The sequence below is a fragment of the Pelophylax lessonae genome (assembly GCF_965119305.1).
Source record: "Pelophylax lessonae genome assembly, chromosome: 7".
NCBI classification, from domain to species: Eukaryota; Metazoa; Chordata; class Amphibia; order Anura; family Ranidae; genus Pelophylax; species Pelophylax lessonae.
The window spans coordinates 148,546,816-148,566,380 of NC_138774.1; the positions used below are offsets into that span (position 1 = coordinate 148,546,816).

Consider the following 19,565-nt stretch of genomic DNA (forward strand, 5'->3'; position numbering starts at 1 on the left):
GCCGAGACTCATGTCCCGGCGATTTCGGCAGTTCACATTCCGGGTGTGGAGAATTGGCAGGCAGACTATCTGAGCCGCCAGACCCTGGACCAGGGGGAATGGTCCCTACACCCGGAGGTCTTTCAGATGCTGTGTGCGAAGTGGGGATCCCCAGACGTGGATCTGTTCGCATCCCGGCTAAACCGAAAGGTGGAAAGGTTCGTGGCAAGCAGTGTTAATTTTGTCGACTAAAACCGACTAAAACGTTTTCGTCGACTAAATGAACACAATTTTAGTCGACTAAAATATGACTAAAACTAAAACTATTCAGATGACTAAAATACGACTAAAACTAAAATGACATTTTAGTCATAAGACTATAACTAAAACTAAATTTAAATTTGCTGCCAAAATTAACACTGGTGTAGTGCTGAGCTAGTGCATGCTCAAAGCTTAATACCATAAATAATAACATATTCGATTTTTCGCTCCAGGACCAGCAGTAGTATATAATGAGTTTGGAAATTGTAGAGAAATGTTTAAATAATGCATTACAAATTACATTTGAACTACACCCATTCGATTATAGATGACTAAAATTAGTTTTAGTCGACTAAAATGTAAGAGGTTTTAGTCGACTAAAATGTACTGGAGTTTTAGTCGACTAAATACGACTAAAACCTATACACTTGCAGAAGACTAAAATGGGACTAAAAGACCTAAGACTTAAACTAAATTGAAATTTGCTGCCAAAATTAACATTGGTGGCAAGAACGTGCGACCCGTTGGCGGATGCCTCGGATGCGTTGGTGGCCCCTTGGCATCAGTATCGTCTGGCTTTCCTCCAGTCTGGAGTGGATCAGCGCCTGGCGCTGGCCACTATAAAGGGCCAGGTGTCGGCACTGGCGGTCCTTTTCCAACGCCCTGTGGCGTCTCATTCCTTGGTGCGCACATTCATTCAGGGTGTGCGACATCTGGCTCCTCCTAGGAAGGAGCCTTTACCTCCATGGGACTTGAACTTGGTCCTGTCTGCTTTGCAGCGTGCTCCTTTTGAAAATATCAGGGAGATATCGTTGCCTCTGCTGTCGAAAAAGGTTGTTTTTCTTGTGGCGATCACTTCGGCTCGCAGAGTGTCGGAGCTGGCGGCGTTGTCTTGCCGCTCCCCTTACTTGATAATTCACAAGGATAAGGTGGTGTTGAGAACACCCCCGTCCTTTCTTCCCAAGGTGATTACGGAGTTCCACCTTAACGAGGAAATTGTCCTGCCTTCGCTTTGTACGAAGCCTAAGCATCCAAAGGAGATTGCTTTGCATTCCTTGGATGTTGTCAGGGCGATCAGGGTTTACCTGAAGTCTACGGAATCCTTTCGGAAGGCGGACTCTCTCTTTGTCCTTCCTGAGGGACCTCGGAAGGGCATGGCTGCATCGGCAGCGACTATTGCCAAGTGGATCAGACAGACCATTGAGCAGGCCTATGCCTTGAAGGAACGGGTTCCGCCCTTCCCTGTTGAGGCGCACTCTACCAGGTCTTTGAGTACTTCCTGGGCCTGTTGGCATCGGGCTAATGCCTTTTGTCTTTTGACTAAGTCTATATGCCTATCTATTCCTACGGATAGGTGGACAATACCCAATAGTGATGACTTAGAGGAGGCGGCGACTGTCGGAGGACTCAGAGAAAGGAATTTTACAGGTAAGATTTTACAAAAATTCTGTTTTTTTGGCAGAGACCCTAGAGAATAAAATGATGATCATTGTAATATTTCATGTCACCCTGTATTTGCGCAGCGGTCTTTAAATTCAATTTTTTTTGGAAGAAATGCACATTCATTATTAAAAAAAAAAAAAAAAAGAAAAAACAGTAAAGTTAGCCCAATTTTTTTGTATAACGTGAAAGATGTTACGCTGAGTAAATAGATACCTAACATGCGTTAAAATTACGCACACTCATGGAATGGTGACTAACTACGGTGCTTAAAAATCTCCATAGGCGATGCTTTAGAAAATTTTAACGGTTACCTATTCAAAGTTACAGAGGAGGTCTAGAGCTAGAATTAATGCACTCACTTTATTGATTGCGGTGATGCCTCACATGTGTTACATTTGCGAGCCCGACTTACGTATGCGTTCGCTTCTGCGCGTGAGCACGGCAGGGCGCTTTAAATTTTTTTTATTTTATATATCACTTTTATTGCTGTCACAAAAAATGTAAACATCCCTTGTGACCACAATAGCCAGTGACAGGTACTCTTTATGGAGGAAATCTGGGGTCTAAAGGACCCCAAATCCCCCCTTTGCACAAGTTTGGTTGTTTTGAATACTGGCCTTTTTTTTTAAAATCTGGCATCTTTAAGGCTCCAGTAACCGGAAGTGATGTTGTGACATGGCTTCCGGGCTACTAGGATCCAAGACCTGATCAAAGCTGATTCTGGCTTTATTCGGGTCTCTGGTCAGGCGGCGGACGTGTCGGCTGGTCGTGCAGCGGGAAGAGGGGGAGCTGCTTGTGATAATGGCTGAGCGGCTGATTAGTTGCATCAGTTGTGAGCCGAGCGTCCGCTCGAAAAAGCAGTACCAGAATGATGCGTGCCGGCTGCTGTATCAGAGTGCCATATTATGTCCACCATCATTCAGCGCAAGCAATGCATAAAGTTTGGAGTTTAAGTGATAACCTTTATAGGCTAACTTAAAACAGATCCCTGTTTTTATTTGATTTATTCAGCCTTCTTAACAATTCTCAACCTACTTCCTGAGAGCCTAGGGGTATATTATCACATCAGCCTGGGCTCACAAAATAATACTAGATTAGTCTGCACTGACCTGTGTATTTGGGGGGGGGGGGGAGCCAAACAAGGATGGAAAGGGAATGGCAATTAAGGATGCGGGTGGAACTCTTCTTTACGTTTTTTAAAAGATCCTCGCTTTCAAAACAAGATTTGTCAGACATTTTCCCTTGAATATGAATAGCACCTTTTACTAATTCAAAGTTCTGCATTTCTCTCCTTGTGATAGTAACTGCATAGAATTTGAGATCTCACTGTGTCCTAATGTCTAAGTATCTTGCTGAGCTGGGATTATGTTTATTACTTTGCGGTTCAGAAAGGAAGCAATAGCATCTGTTTTCTAGCAAACCGTGCAATGTCTCAGAAGTGTGACTGTAGAGAATTATATTAATTCAGTGTGTTCTACCACTTTGTTCAACTATATTTTTATACATTTTTAAAAATCTATGTCAAAACTCACAACATGCATTAAAGTTAATGGCACTGATGAACACTGTTTGTTGTGTGTGTGTTTTTTTTTTTTTTTTTAAATACAGCTATTAGAATTTTTGCTATATATTGCCAAACTTTATCTGCAATATAAAATGGAACTGAACAAACAAACTGCAATACATGTTTTACATGCATTTTAACAAAGGAGGCTCTCCTTGGATAAGTGGATACAAAATATCTTCATGGGAACTGTAAAAGTAGTGGCTCAGTTTCATCAGCATACAAGGCTTTTCCCATAATAACACATCTCTTGGGTTCCTGGTCATAGCATCTGCTGCATCACTGGCATTCCTCTGCAGTTCAGAGACAACACTAAAAAATCAATTCAGCACTCGTTCACATTGGAGCGATTTGTCATGCGATTTGACAGTTCACATTGGAGCGATTTTTCATGCGATTTGACAGTTCACATTGGAGCGATTTTTCATGCGATTTGACAGGCCAGATTGCATGACAAGTCACAGCCTATTGCTGGCAAAATAACCAACTTTGCGGCACCGCACCAATTTGCAAAAGTTGTTCCTGCACTACTTTTGCCGATTTCAGGTGCGACTTCAATAAACATCTGTGCATTAAGCCGCAAAGATGTCTTTCAGGTAGCACCTGAAAATTGGGCTGACCTGCCACTTTGAAATCGTGCTACTTCAAGTGAAGTAGCACGATTTCAAGGTAGCATCAATGTGAACCAGGGCTTAGTGGTAAAGCTTGGCACATTTGACACAGCATAGAGGAACTTTCCTACTTTTCTCAACATTTGTTACAGAACACTAGTCCTGTCCCATCACAAAGCGGGCAATCAGGCATTAAACTGGTTGTAAACCTCAGACATGAAGTATGAACAAAGCATATCCCTCTATAGTGTGTACTTGTCTCTATTAGGAGCACTAAGTGTAATTTCTGTCTGCTACTTCATTCCCCTGCTATCAGCATGAATCACTTCTGACAAGTTTTCCTGACACCAAGAGAAAAGTGGTGACGGGAGGGAACTCCAGCTGATTGACAGCCTTAAGTCTGTTGCTGTGTGAAGGGGGGTGCCCCCTCCCCTCCAATCTGCTTTCATGGCTCTCCCAACTGATCTCTACAGAGTGTAATTTCAGCTCTCCACTCCATTTTTACTGACCGTTTGGACAAGCTTTAAAGGCTCTAGACTTTGAATGGATATATAGAAGACTGCAGATAAAACAAATCCTCCTACATAAGTTGTACTTGTTTATCTTTGTATCACCTGAGGCCAGTCACTTCACTGGGTTATACGTAAGGCTTTACAACCACTTTAAATAAGTAGTGCATTAGAATCCACCAACATGGCTGTAACATCTGTAAAGTAGGAAGCTGTTATGGCCCTGGGGTGTGTGAAGTTAGATGTCCACTGAGGACTCCACTCATTGTGAAGTAGGAAGCCATTATGGCACTGGGATGTGGGAAGTTAGATGTCCACTGTAGCCTCAACTCATGGCTAGTGTATTTGTGGCTTACTACAGAGTAAAGCCCCGTACACACACACAGATCGTCGTCATACAAATGTTCGTCTTTTCTCCCCGGGATGTCGGTGTCTGTTGAAAAGTGCAAAGACAGCACAAGAATTTTGTCTGCAGACTTCAGCTGACTGCAGAAGTGATGTCATGTAATGGTTAACTTTCCCTGTGTTTTTTATTTTCTGAGCATGCCCAGTCTTGCAAATCTGCGGTCTGTCGGCTGATTTCTGTACTGACAGGCGAACAATCGTCCGTTCTGGTGTCCGCAGACAAAAATTTTCATGTTTGCAAGAAAGACTCTTGTCTGCGGATTGTGTGCAGACAGCTGTCGGAGGCACCATACTAACACGCGTACAATCGGCAGATCTTTCGTCCGCCGACATTTGTATGACGAGGATCTGTGTGTGTGTACGGCCCTTAAGTTTCACAAGTAGCATGTAATAACGATCAATCATAATTGTACAAATGCTCCAATGATATTCAGTTGAGCGCTACAAATTGCTACTTGTATAGCTTACGACCTAGACAGCTGTTTGTTCAATCTGTTTAGTTACTCCTAGCAAATAATCTCTAGTGCTCTAAAGGGTAAGTTCACCTTTTCACAAAAAAATTAAAAGGTGGACAAATTCCAATTGTCCTGGCCACCCCTCTGCACATACAGACAATAATGTCCCACGCTTGCTGTGTGGCAGTGCATAAACCACAATACACAGTCCTGGATCCATAATAATGCTTGCAATGGCAAGCACTCATTGAGCAGTGTCAGGGCAACCACGTGACTGTGCTGACCAATGAAAAGCACACCTCAGGCTTCTAATTTCAGAAGGGTGTCACACAAATGCATGGGGTCCAGGGGGTGGCCAGGATATTTGGACATTGTTCATCTTTTAATTTTTTATAAAAAGGTGATTTTTACCCTTTAAGAAAAAGGATTTACTTACAAAAAAATCTCCTGTGTAGCTTTAATTTTTATGAGGGGACTGCCAGCAACTTAAATCTGATACACACAAAAGGCGAAGGACTGCACTCCGGCATGAAAAAATAGATTAATTTATTCATGGCTTCATAGTTCCATAAAACTGACCGAAGACATCAAGGACCAAAATGGTTGACGCGTTTCATGAAATTACATTCGCTTAATCATAACCATGGTTATGTCCCTCAGGACTCAATCTTGGGTCCCTTACTTTAGCATTTACATGTTTACAATTTGCCAACTGCTTAGATCTCATGGGCTCAAATATTTCTTCTATGATGCCTACAATCAGATATACAGTACATCCACGCTAAACCGGATTCTACTTTGGCTGCTTCTCTCCTATCTAACTGTATGTGTGATATAAAAACTTGGACGGCCCATAATTTCTTTCAATTAAAGTGTGACAAGACTGAAGTCATGCTTATTGGCACCCCCTATCAATTATGTAAGGTCAGTCTTCATAGCTTATCTATAGATGGCACTGTATTGAGCTTCAGTCTGAATTAAAAAAAATCTAGGGTTGATATTTCATATTTTAGGCCTTCTCCTGCTATGCTCCAAAACTCTGGAATGCACTTCTAAAGAACATCAGAGTCATCTTCTCTAAACTCATTCAAATCAAATCTAAAAACTTTTTTTCTTTAGACAAGCTTATACCTAATTGTCCAATTGTCCTTTGTTTTATCCTGTGTATTTCTTGTGTTTTCTTTGTAAAGTGCTCTAAGAAGCTTCCTAAAGGAGCTATATAAAATAAAGTTGTTTTTTTAATTGATGAGTTTTTATTGAAAAAAAAGAGAGCAAAAAAAGGGGAAGTGTGGTATTCTCACAGTACGAATTTAATTAACATGACTGAAATATATCAAACATGCCCTCTTATCATTCAGTAGTTGCAAAATATAAAGTTAAACCATTGAAAAATAATAACATTTTACTATAGAGGCCACGTATACCCCATTCTAGAGGGAACTCAGAATAGTAAAACCCATGAACAAAAAAAAAAAAAGGAAAGGGAAAAGAGAAGAAAAAGGCAAAAAAAGAAAATATAAGTAGCGTCCTCCAGAACGAGTCAGGCATGTGTGACTTCCAAAAAAAGTCCATATCTATTGTCCTGTATTGCCTGTCCCTAGGAAGCGGCCGTATATGACTATCAAGGATGAGTTATCAGTATCTACTCGCTTATAAAGGACAGAAGTGAGAGAGAATCAAGAAATTATATCCATGGAGTCCAGACTTACCTAAACTTGATAACTTGATGATTTTCGTTCGCTATGGCTACCGTCTCTCTTCCGTACACATTATGTTATTCACTTCCACTGCCTATTCCTGTATTGATGGTATTACTTGGGATTTACAGTGTCTGGGAATCAGTGCTCCCCTGCTATCAACAAGATTTAAAATATTCGATGGATTTGATTGATCCCAGGATCATGGAAAGGAGAGCTACCTCGGGGGTCTCCGGCTAAATTCTGCCCGTAATCAGGTGGCTGAGCTAGAATATAGCCGACCAGAAGGGTTTTATTTTGGGGCAGGACCACCACACATGTAGGTGTGTACCTCTTGGCTCACTACATCTCCAACATAAACCTGGTGTAGCCAGGTTGACCATTTTTTATAGAGTCGGGCAACGATACCATCTGGTCAGTATGTTGTAATTTTTTTTCCTGTGAGTGGGAGACTGGAGTAGATTTGATTGTAAGGATAAAGCTTTATCCCAATCCTCTGGAGCAAGACTATTGCCTAATTCCCGCTCCCAGTCTTGAGTATAATAAAGGTGATCGGGAAATGCGTGGAAAGGTAGAATGCCATATATTTTAGGTAGAACACATGGGCACTTTGAGTCAGAAAGGCACAACTCCTCAAACCAAGTCAGATCCCCATGGCACCAATCCATATAAAATAAAGTTTATTATTAATATTACTTCAGGGGATTGGATACTATCATGTTAAAGTTGTAAGCCTGACAATTCCTCCAAGAACAGATGTCTGATGCTGAAAAGCCCATGAAAGACTAACACATCTGGTTGATTGTGCCTTTACAGGGAAAGGTTGAACATTTTAGGTTATTTGTCTAATCCACTTGGAACAGTGGAAAAAAAGGCCTCAGGAAAGACAAAGGAGTGAATCCGATTGTCTAAAAGAAGCTGTAGCTGACTGGTAGAGTTGCCCAGCATGTACTACATCCACACAGAAAAAGAAACTTCCTTGGAATGTTTAAGATCAGGATATAGAAAGGGAAGAGCAATGTCCTGGTTAAGGTGGAAAGAGAAAACCACCTTGGAAAGATAGGAGGCCTTGAGCCCCGTACACACAGGCCGAATGTTGGCAGACATTGGCCAATTCAATAAAAACTGACCGACATTCGGCCCATGGTATATGCCAGCCGGTTTGTCGGAGTGTTCTGGCGGGGGGGCTCAGTGGGGGGAGATCGCTGTACTAATGTCGGATCGTTAGTACAATGGCCCCGACCGGAGCTGACAGATAAAAACTCATAGTGTGTACCAGGCTTTCGGCATCAAGATAACCTTACCCATGTTTAACACTTGGAAGAGCCATTTTCAGGAAAACAGGACAGGGACAAAGGCTTTCAAAGGAGTGAGAGGCAAGCGGCCTTTGGAAATTAATAGCTAGGAGGACTGAGATTTGACCATGGATGGGTGGCCAAATGCTAATCCAAACCAGATTAGAGAAAAGACCGGATTCATTTTGCAGAGTACCTCCTAGAATGAAGTTTCCTAGTCCTGCACCATTAAAAGTACAATTTCTGGTTGGAATGGTAGTGTTTTCAAGAAGATGATTTCCTAGCTTTGAAGAATGTGAGATGATCAAACCCAATAGGCAACTCTCACTCAGGACCTAGGCCTCTGCAACCAAGCAATTAAAGCCAGCGAGTGAGAAACAGAATGGTGGACAGACACCTGTGACAGAGGATCTGGGTGATATGGGAGCTAAGAACAGAGGTAATGTGATCAAATATATATATATATATATATATATATATATATATATATATATAAAAAGGTATTTATAATGTTTTTTTAATAAATGTAAGCCATAGATATTTTGGCTTACATTTCTATTTCAAACTAAATGGGTTGTTTTACAAAGTAAAGGTTCACATATACTATAAGTATTTAAGTTTTTCAGGCGGACCTGATCGGATGCTCCATTCATCCCTATGGGGTAGCGGTTGTCAGCGGACCCTCTGCTATCCGATCCTGTCCGTGAAATCCGGACGGATGGAAACCCTATTTCCATCCGTCTGGATGATCGGATAGGAGGGGATTGGATGAGAACACACGGGCGGTCCGTTCTCATCCGACCTTCCCATAGAGGACAGCGGGGATCTCACAGCTCCGTCTCTGCACACAGAGCGTAGACGAAGCTCTCATTCGCCTGCAGAACGAGCTCCATCGGGCGCACCGCCCATGTGAAAGAGCCCCTAATCAGCTGCTGCATGTGCATTTAAAACTGATGCTTTAATGTCACTATAAGCCTTCTGTGACCAGTCACTGTAGGCAGTGTGAGCCCAGCACATCAAAGGATTACTGTGCTGAAAGGTGAACAGTGAGGCTGGGAGCGAGAAAAGCCAGTCTGGATGCACAAGTAGCAAAAGTGATGCAAGCATGTGCAGCATTATTATTGCAAACAAGAAACACAAAGAAAGGCGCATCGACCTAGCGCATTATCCTCAATATAGGCTTTATTGTTAAAACATAAAAATGGCTACTCCCAAGCAAAGGTATAAATCAATCACATCGGACTCAGAATCTTGAGTATCGAGAGTATAGAGGCGTATGCCTTAAAACGCGTCAGCTGTCATCCTAATAGGACAAGGGACAATCGTATGGACTACTCTCGATACTCAAGATTCGATACTCAAGAGTCCGATGTGATTGATTTATACCTTTGCTTGTGAGTAGCCATTTTTATGTTTTAACAATAAAGCCTATATTGAGGATAATGCGCTAGTTCGATGCGCCTTTCTTTGTGTTTCTTGTTTGCAGTATTGTTGGACTGCCCCAGTCCTTTTAGGCAGCAGGATCCTAGCCATCCAAGATGCCATTTTGAAAGTCCCGGGCAGAGCAGTCAAGGAGTCAGCTTTTCTGAGCGCAGGAGATAGGTGGTTTATCCACCTTGTTTTTGTTTGGAGCAGCATTATTATTATTATACAGGATTTATATAGCGCCAACAGTTTGCGCAGCGCTTTACAATATGAGGGAAGACAATACAGTTACAATACAATTCAATACAGGAGGATATAGAGGGCCCTGCTCGTTAGAGCTTACAATCTAAAGCATGTCTGCTTTAACATTCCTATGATGAATGACTAGTGACTGATGTAATCAAAAGGACCAAATTCCTAATAAAAAAGGAATGAGCCCCCTTGAGACCTGGCAAGTTATATGGTCTCAAGCTGCCAAAATCGCAATCTCTACGTTACACAAAGAGAACCAATATAAAATTCTCTTTCATTGGTACTAAACTTCAGTTGGACTGAGAGATTTACTGTATATCCCTCCGCTGACGATAGATGTTGGAGATGCCAGAGGGACAATCCAACAAATCTTCTGGAGGTGCGCCCTTGTCAAACCTTACTGGCAGGCAGTCGAAACTCTGAATCACTGGCTCTTTGATGCCTGGCTACCTTTTAGGATTAAAACATCCCTTCTGGGTACCCCCCCCCCCCCCCACTCTCTCGAAAACATCCAAACATCTGCTAAATCATATTCTTACACTGCCTGGTAGCTCCTTATTGGAGGAGATGCAGACCCCCTTCCTTGACAGGTCTCCACATAAGGAACCGGGGGGTTAAGCAAATGGAATACCTCACCACTGCCATCAGTGGCACTGATAAGCATAATAAGGTTTGGCAATTGTGGCACCTCCTGGAACACCCCCCCCCCCCCCCCCGATGCTCTTATGACCCTCTGAATATGTAACTACTATGTTGGGAGGCTAGCACATGGGACCTGATCCTGGTGTGAAAAGTACTATCCCCTCTATTAATCACTCATGTTAAATTAGGCACTTGTTTTATTCTGATCGAATTTGCGTTACAGACACTTCAACATTCACGATGCCTGCATTGCCTTTCTAATTTATCTCTTCATGTTTCCTGGTTCCTACATGTGTGCTGTATTTATTCTTTAACACTGTTCTTGTATTTTTTTTTTCATTGGATATGACCCAGGGCATTATACCTTGTTACGCTCTTTCAGTATGTCCTCTATGGTTAATGTACAGTTTACCTGCCTGATGATATTTGTGATTGCTCCATGTTATCCCTGGCATTTTCTCTTTTGTACTATCTTGCACATAAATTCCAATAAACAAAAAGTTTTTTCAAAAAAAAAAAAGGGGTGAGCAGACTGTCCCCACCACAGGGGCTCTGTTAGTATTTCTGAAGGGACAAGAGCTGCAACACACTAAGCTCCCAGATAGGGCTGAAGCCCTGCTTTACTAAAACAGCTTGCAGTCCTCCCCATCAGCCAAGTATGGATGGTAGGGAGCTAGCTGTCTCCAGATCTTTGCCCCACACCCAGCTTTGCCAGTGTCCAATCTCCTGAAGGCAGCTGCATAACCCATTGGTTAAGACTAAGATCTTGTGTAATATAATGTATGATTAAGAAATTGTTTTATGGCATAACTGTAAACGATATACTCACCAGGAGAAACAGTGAACAGACATCAATGAATAAAATTGTTCTGCCCATCTGGCATGCTCGATGATGTCACATCGTTAGCTCCTGCTGACGCATTTCGACATAATCAGGGGACTGGAACATTTGTTTGGGGTGGTGTTATTTTATTCATTGATGTCTGTTCACTGTTTCTCTTAGTGGGTATATGTGGCTATTAATAAATTAATGATTTTTTGCAGGGTGGTCTTCCCGGTCAGGATTACAGACTGGCAGTCGGCGGTGCAGAAGATGGTCTATGTGAACAGCTTTACCCTGGATGCCTGCATACTTAGATGTGTCTGTTTTATTCATCAACCATGTGAGTTGCTAAATGTTGTACCTTCATTAAATGGGAACCATATTGCTACACTTAGAGGAGCCTCTCTTCTCTTTTTTGCAGTATTACTATATGTGGGGCTTTTCTTTCCTTCAGTAATGCCATTTATGATTGGATACTGTGAGGCTAATTGCTGAAAATCTCATGCAGAATTTGCCACGTTTTTATCCAGTGTTTGGGGCAGTGCATGTGACTTCCTATAACTTGTGGCTCGTTCACAAGTGTGTCAATAGCATTGGGTTTATGTGGCATTGCTATAGCCGCTAACGATAATCACTGTCTTCCCCCTGTGGGAATGGCTTCCCCCTGCCCATCCCTCCCCCCAGGACAAGACAATTGCTGGGCAGGAGGGATTCCCCTCTCAACACTATCTGTGTTGATGGGGGAATCGTACAAATGTTGTTCCTGTAACCCGTGGTTGCAGGAAGGAAATTTACACAGTCTTTGGGCTACCTTAGACTGGGAAAACTGCTCTCCAGGGAGCAGGAAAGTAATAGTGGGTATGATTACATGGCAGCTGTTTTTCATGTTATATAATTATTGTAATATATCCTAAATTAACATCAAATTAGACCATTTCCGCTACATCACTTTCCTTTTAAGCACATCCCACTAGAAAAACTATACTTTCATGGGCATTTATCGAGCTTTCTTGAACGGTTTTCAACTCTTCATAAACAACGAAAACCCATCATAAACACATCCTAAATGCCATAGGCGCATTAATGTGCATTGTTTCATTCCTCATAATAAGCACACATGTAAACGAGCCCTTAGAGGGCTAAGTATAACTAAAGGCAAAACTTTTTTTGTAGTTTGGGATATAGTGGAGATGGATTAGAACACTTGTTTTTATTGCTGTCTGTGCCCCTGTTAAGGATATTCACTCTCTCTATTTGTCCTGTTTACCGTTATCATTGAAATTAAAAGAAAATCCTACATTTTGGGTTGTAAAAGTAATAGAGGGGAAATCTTCCAATGGAGACTCTAGTTCTGGGGACCTGGGGGTCCCCAAGGAATTTACTTAAGTGGGGTACACTCTAGTCGAAAATCTGCCGAGGTAAAATCGTACGATTTTCGCCTAGTGTGTACACAACTTTCAGCAGCCGATGCCGACATTGTCAACGAAAAAAAAAAACAGAGGGACAAACACCAAAATTTTTATCGTCTGTCCCCAGACGACCAATTTTCGTTTAATAATGTATGCAGTACGTCCGTGAAAAAATCGGATACGAAAGACCGCGCATGATCTGAAGTTGCTGACAACCCGGAAGTCTTGGAACAAATGTCCCCAAAAAAAAAAAAAAAAAATCGGACGAGAAATTTCGTGAACATTTATGCACTGTCAACTAAAAACGGTTATGAACGCTGCGCAAGAGAGAGAAAAATCGGAGGATATTTCGTCCGATTTCCGTCAAGTGTGTACGGCCTTTAATTTGCAGAGATTTCATCTCACTTCCTCTTTGGCTATGGAACAGAATGTGAAGGGATATCTTTGCAATGCAACACACATGGCAAAAAGAAAATCTGACAGGGGTTAAAACCCTTCCTTGCTCTATCCAAAATGAAAAAGTTTTGCCTATAGTTCTACTTTAATATCTGGTAAGATGAGTGTTCCCTAAAATGGTGGAGGAAATTGACTCCAGTCGTTTCTTGCACTTGGCTTGCTGTACCCAGAATCGAACATCTCTGCTCCATTATATATTTATGGAAGTTTATTATGAACTTTACACTATTACATTTTTCTTTGGTGTTATTTTGCACATTTATTATGGACTGTTTGCTGTCATTTTATTTTATATGTTTGTACTGATTCTTATTTAATTCACACTGTATATATGTTTTGGGCTCTTTCAAGGAACTATTCAGTTCCCACAGCACTATTCAATTTATAACTTTCATTCAATATCTGTTTTTGGTTATATGTGCTGCTGTTTTTTTTTTTTTTTTTTTTTTTTTTTTACAGGTGGCTTTATTTAATACATGTTGTAGTTTGCTGATTTTGGAGAAATTGTACACAAGCATTGTGTTGCCAAAAAGAGAAATTGTTGCATTTTAATATTAAAATACAAAAAATACACAAAGTATTGTTTGAGAGATAAATAACTATACATACTTTACATTGCAAGACAACAAAACTTTTATAAAAAATGTTTTAGTAATGTGCTAAAAAAAAAAAAAAAAGATTTAGGGAAGATCTTTTGCAATAAATAAAATATACAATCTTATCATATGCAACTGGGCTCATTCACACCAGGGCACATGCGTTATGCTCTGTATAATTCATGTGCACTTGTGTGCATCGTGAAGAGGCAGTGTGATTCGCTGTTACAAAGAATCACACTGTTTCCTTAATAAAATGTCACAAAATGACAATTCATTCAAATGTAAGCATGTGTTTACATGTAATGCACTGAATTTGTACTACAACGCAGAGTTATGGAAATAGGGAATATAGCAAATAATTGTTGATCAACACAGATCATCGGCATGGTATGGACGAGCCACTTCAGCTGAACTCCATGCAAACAGCTATTTACACATATGAGAGCTCTTTTACTTGCCAAGGAAAATGTATCTCTCTTTCCAGTCAGGGCCGGCCTTTGGGGTGTGCTAGCTGTGCGGCCGCACAGGGCGCCATGGGCAACAGGGGCGCTTGCAACCATCAAAGCTCGCAGCAGTCAGTAACTCACAGCCAGGACGAGTTACAGTAGGACAGCCTGAAGATGGGCCTGGCTGAAGATCAATGCAACCGAAAAAAAAAAAAAATGGCCGTGGCCAGCCTGACAGGTACACTGCGCATGCACCGCCGCCGCTCAGGAAATCCCAAACACGCTCGGCTATTCTTGGGCAGACGGCGCATGCACAGTGATGTGTTGGTGCTGGGAGGCACCATTTTTAAATGCAAGGCGCCTCACCAAATAGTAAGTGAGACCCCTCCGCAGCCCCTGCATCTCCTCAGCAGATGCAGTGCTGCAGGCATGGTACCGGAGATTCTCCAGGAGAATCTCCGGTACCATGCCCGCAGCACTGCATCTCCGGTACCATGCCCGCAGCCCTGCATCTCCTACACCATGCCTGCAGCTCCTGCATCTCCTGCACTATGCCTGCAGCCCCTGCATCTCCTGCACCATGCTTGCGGTCCCTGCATCTCCTGCACCATGCCCGCAGCCTCTGCATCTCCTGCACCATTCCCGCAGCCCCTGCATCTCCTGCACAATGCCCACAGCCCCTGCATCGCTCTCATTTGTTACAAATGTTTTTTTCCTCTTTGTGTATGTTTAGGTGACCGAGAGCCGAGGGGTGAGGATTGGGGGGCACCACAAGATTAGCTTGCACAGGGCGCCTGAACACCTAAGGCCGGCCCTGTTTACAGTCCTGGGATTTACATGGGTAGATTACACAGCACAGCCCTTTCTAGCAGGGGAGGGGGTCTGATTTTCTTCTGCTGCAGTTTGCCTTCAAAGCGGATTTTCACTGCATCTGAGCAGCACAAACCAAAAAAAACACTGTTTAATTATTTTTTAATATTCAAAGCAAACCTCCCCCATCCATCCTTTTTTCTACATGCTTTATTTTGTTGAGAAATCACTTTGAAATACACCCCCTAGCATTTCTGGCCTTGGTCATCTTCAGCGAGGGCAAATGATTAATGTAGCATTTACTTCCTGGAATCCATCTGCCCTTAGCTCAATCATGCATGGAGGAGAGAGTGTGCTTAGGTAAGAAAACCCCTCCTCCTCTCCTTCCCTCCTGAAGACTCCTAGGATGTATGACATAATTTGCCTATCGAGAGAACCAGGAAGTAACTGAAGAAATGTGAAAAAAATTGTAAGTAAATATGATATACATTCCTATATACTGTACACTGCCTGGCCAAAAAAAGTCACCACCAAGGAAAAAAAAAAAGAGGTCACGCACTCTAATATTTCGTTGACTTTGAATACAGCACGCATTCGCTGTGGCATTGTTTTGATAAGCTTCTGCAATGTCACAAGATTTCCATCCAGTTTTGCATTAGTTTTTCACCAAGATCTTGTATTGATGTTGGGAGAGTCCACTGCGCAAAGCCCTCTCCAGCACATCCCAAAGATTCTCAATGGGTTAGGTTCTGGACTCTGTGGTGGCCAATCCATGTCTGAAAATGATGTCTCATGCTTCCTGAACCACTCTTTTACAATTTGAGCCCGATGAATCCTGGCATTGTCATCTTGGAATATGCCTGTGCCATCAGGGAAGAAAAAATCAATTGATGGAATAACCTGGTCATTCAGTATATTCAGGTAGTCAGCTGATCTAATTTTTTGGGCACAAGCAGTAACTATCCAATATGATAGTTACTGCACGCTTAGTTTAGTTAGTTGCTTAGTTACTTAGCAACTTTTTGGCCAGGCAGTGTATTTACAAATGTTAGCAGCATGAGGGTTAAAAATAATCAATGTTGATTGGGTGAATGAAGTTCCACTTTAACATACAGGTCTCTGCCAAACCCCCAACCTGTTACCAGAGAGAAGCAGTACAATGATGAGCATATTTTTTGAACAACAGCACTCCTGACTTGTGTTTCTTCTCCCTCCCCTTCTCTAAGCTCTGCTGAACACACTATACAGTAGACTACAAGGGGCTGATACCAAATCAAACGTATGTACTTTAACTGCTTGCATTTAAAAAATGCATTTAACAATGTAGTAATGATTGCAGGGGTGCATTATTGTTCCTCTTTAAATCTGCCTGGAGTTGAGCTTTAAGAACACATGATATTGAATTGCTATATTCTATTGTATTTTGGATTATAAACAATTGTAACAATGACAGTGATGTACAGTACATACAGTAGTTCAGGTAACATAACCACTTATCCAACATTAGTTCAAATATGTTTCAGAGGTAAGAACAGTTATCAATGATGAAACTGCAATAGGTTCAAATAGTCTTTCTCGAGTTAGGGAACAGTAGGTATATACAGTAAGGAAAACAAGAATTCACAAACGCAAGAAAAAAAAAAGGAAATGCAAAGATGGTTAAGAGCAACTTGACAAATTGCCTACAAAGAGGTGGGCATATTGGAGTTGCATGTCATTTTTAAACTTAATGGTGAGAAGATAATAGTTCCAATATATCTCCTCATGAATAAGTGGTTATATCCTCAGGAACTTCCACATATTAAGATTTGAATATAAAATATCAGTTTCTTGCAGCCAATGCCAAGACATCCAAGAGTATGGTTTTTAAAAAACCCTGACTAGAGGGTTCATAAATTTTCTCTACCATCCAAGATTTTTTACCCTTACTGGTAAGGTGATGTGGTATGCCATCTTTTGCACTGACCTTTGCCTGGACTCGGTTAATATTTTGATTGTGGTCCAGTGCGGCTAGCTGAGTGCGTGCCACCATCCCACCCATGCAGTAATGTTTGTGTTTTGTCCGGTACTTTATGGTGGTGTTGTGGAACACCTCTATTTCACCAGTGTGACAAAAGGAAAGGTGCTTAAGATCTTTAATTAGCTTTTTGTTCAAAACAATGTCTTTGAAAACTTCATGTGCTGTTGATCCTGCTTTCAGCCAATCTGTCCCTCGGTCTTCCTCCTCCATGATCCCTGCATGGTGACATTCCTTGTATAAATCACCCGATTGCCAACAGTGTTGATTTGCGATGTGATAAACAATAGAGGACCACTGCTCCACAAGCAAAGCAGGGTTATGTCCACATGCACTTGCTGCCCACCGCATGTGCTTTTTAGTTGCTGTAACCCATTTTGACAATTGAGTACACCTAGCCTTCCGACTTGCTGCAGCAATTTTATTCCCGATCGATTTGGCCACATGCCATATGTCAAATTGGTGTATGAGGAAACTGTAGTGGTCCTGCAATAATTTCCTGATTGACGTGTGCCGATCTGTAAATACTATTTGAATACTGATGCCCTCATTAAGTAATCGATCAAGTGCAATTTTAAAAGCCTTGTGCTCTAATGCAACAGCACTACTACTGGGCTTGACTTGTTCTATCTGGAAATCGATAATTTTTTTTGAGTTGACATCCAAAAAACTGTACATGCAATAATTTGCAGCGTGACAAGGTAAATCAAACTGTCCATCACCAACAATGGCTACTGGTTGATGCGCTAAGGATGCCAAGGTCTCCCTCCGATTTAGCTGCCAGTGGTGGTTAATTGTAGGGAAAACAAATAAGTCTTGATTTTTGTAATGACTTGACTTGCTTATGCCAAAAATATTTAGCAAATTGAAAAAACTTTCAAATTTTACAAAATTAGATCCGCTACAAACTATTCCTGCGGATATCAGCAGATTGCCAACAGGTTTGCGTCCAATCATGGGCTGACTCCGCCACAGCTGAAAATGATGCCTGTTAGAGCAATAAGCAGTAACAGACATGGCTGATCCAACTCGGTATTTTATTATATCAGTTATATTACCCTGGCAAAATCGATCAGCTTGACATTTGCAGCACTTCAAAAGTTTGTCTAAACATGATTCAAATACAATTAGCTTCCTTTCAGTTACAAAATTGGTGGGAAGAGATTCATTCGCTAAAAGAATGAAGGAACTGTCTAGATCATCAGGATCAATGTACAGTTCTTTATTTCCCTGCATGTCAAGAAAGACCTGTTCCTCTTCTCTGGCCGTTGGCTGGTAGCTCTCATCAAAGACAATTCTTTTTGGACTACACATCTCATCAGATTCAGATTGTGACTTTTCAGTTTCTTCCTGCTCATAGTCAGAGGGAACACCATATTGTGAAATCTCAGGAACTGGAAAATCTATTTTTTTAATAGGATTTACAAAAAACTGTCCCATAGCACTTGTTTGAGTTTCATTCATATCCATGTTTTTAGGCTGGTGAAAAGACGGGACTTCTGATAACCTAGGTAAGCTTACAAGATTGCATTGAATGCCAATGGACCGATGTGGGGGTCTCCTGAAGACTTGAAGATTTTTATCTTTCATGCCCATTCGTTTATCAAACTGTGTGTGCTTGTGAGTTTGTCCAGGGAAATATTCAGTAGAAGTATGTATGCTGCGAGTTAATTTTGCTTTATGTGGTTTTTCTACTTTTTCATTTTTGCGGGCAAATGAGGCTGAACTGTCCACATCAGGTGTGGACCAGGTTTTGATTTCTTCTACTGCTTGCACCCCAATTAGTTCAATGCAGTTTACATACTCATAGCTTAATGGAAGAAATAGATCAGGCCCTGTACAAGGTTCTTGCAACTGTTCAGAGGGTATTGGAACAGCATTTACCACTGCAGTTGCAGAAGGTGTTGTTGTTTGGGAAGTAGAAGCGATTTCTGGGCTATCCTCCTCTAATCTTCTTTTCTTTGCATAAGTGTGCTCTGATTCACTTTCTGCATCCAAAAACAGAGAGGGAAGGGCATCCTTTTTCAAAAAATAGCTAGACCCTCTCAGCTCATATGAATCCTGAGTAAAATGTTTAGAGCATATTCTATAAGCGCCAGTTCTATTAGCCAAAATCACTCCAGAAAGACTATACACGGAATCTCCTTCATGACCTATACGAAACAGCCAACGACTGATCATTTCTTGGTCTCGAGGAAAAGAATGTAGTGTATGTTCCTGCTCTTTTTTCTTGCTGCCAGACTGGCATCCCCGTACAAAGCAGGATGGCATGTTTAACGTTGGATTCTGCAAGAAAAATGACCAAAACATTTTAATTTCTTCTTGTTTTATTTCCCTATTTGACTAGATTGGCAACATACAATAAGAAAAAAAAAAGTCTCAATAATTTGTTTAAAAGAACAAACAGACCAGGCATTAAAAGTGAACCTGGAGTGGAATGAACTATTACCTGTTCATAAGGGATGAT

General features: G+C 41.5%; 1 protein-coding gene across 1 annotated transcript; it reads right to left on the minus strand.

The window, feature by feature from the left end:
* Nucleotides 1-16,561: 16,561 nt before the first annotated feature.
* On the minus strand, nucleotides 16,562-19,369 carry LOC309560010 (uncharacterized protein; the record flags this gene model as incomplete). Its single annotated transcript, XM_082263501.1, has 1 exon — nucleotides 16,562-19,369. The coding sequence occupies one exon, from the start codon at nucleotides 19,367-19,369 to the stop codon at nucleotides 16,904-16,906; it is 2,466 nt and encodes an 821-aa protein (XP_082119627.1). The 3' UTR covers nucleotides 16,562-16,903.
* Nucleotides 19,370-19,565: the final 196 nt, after the last annotated feature.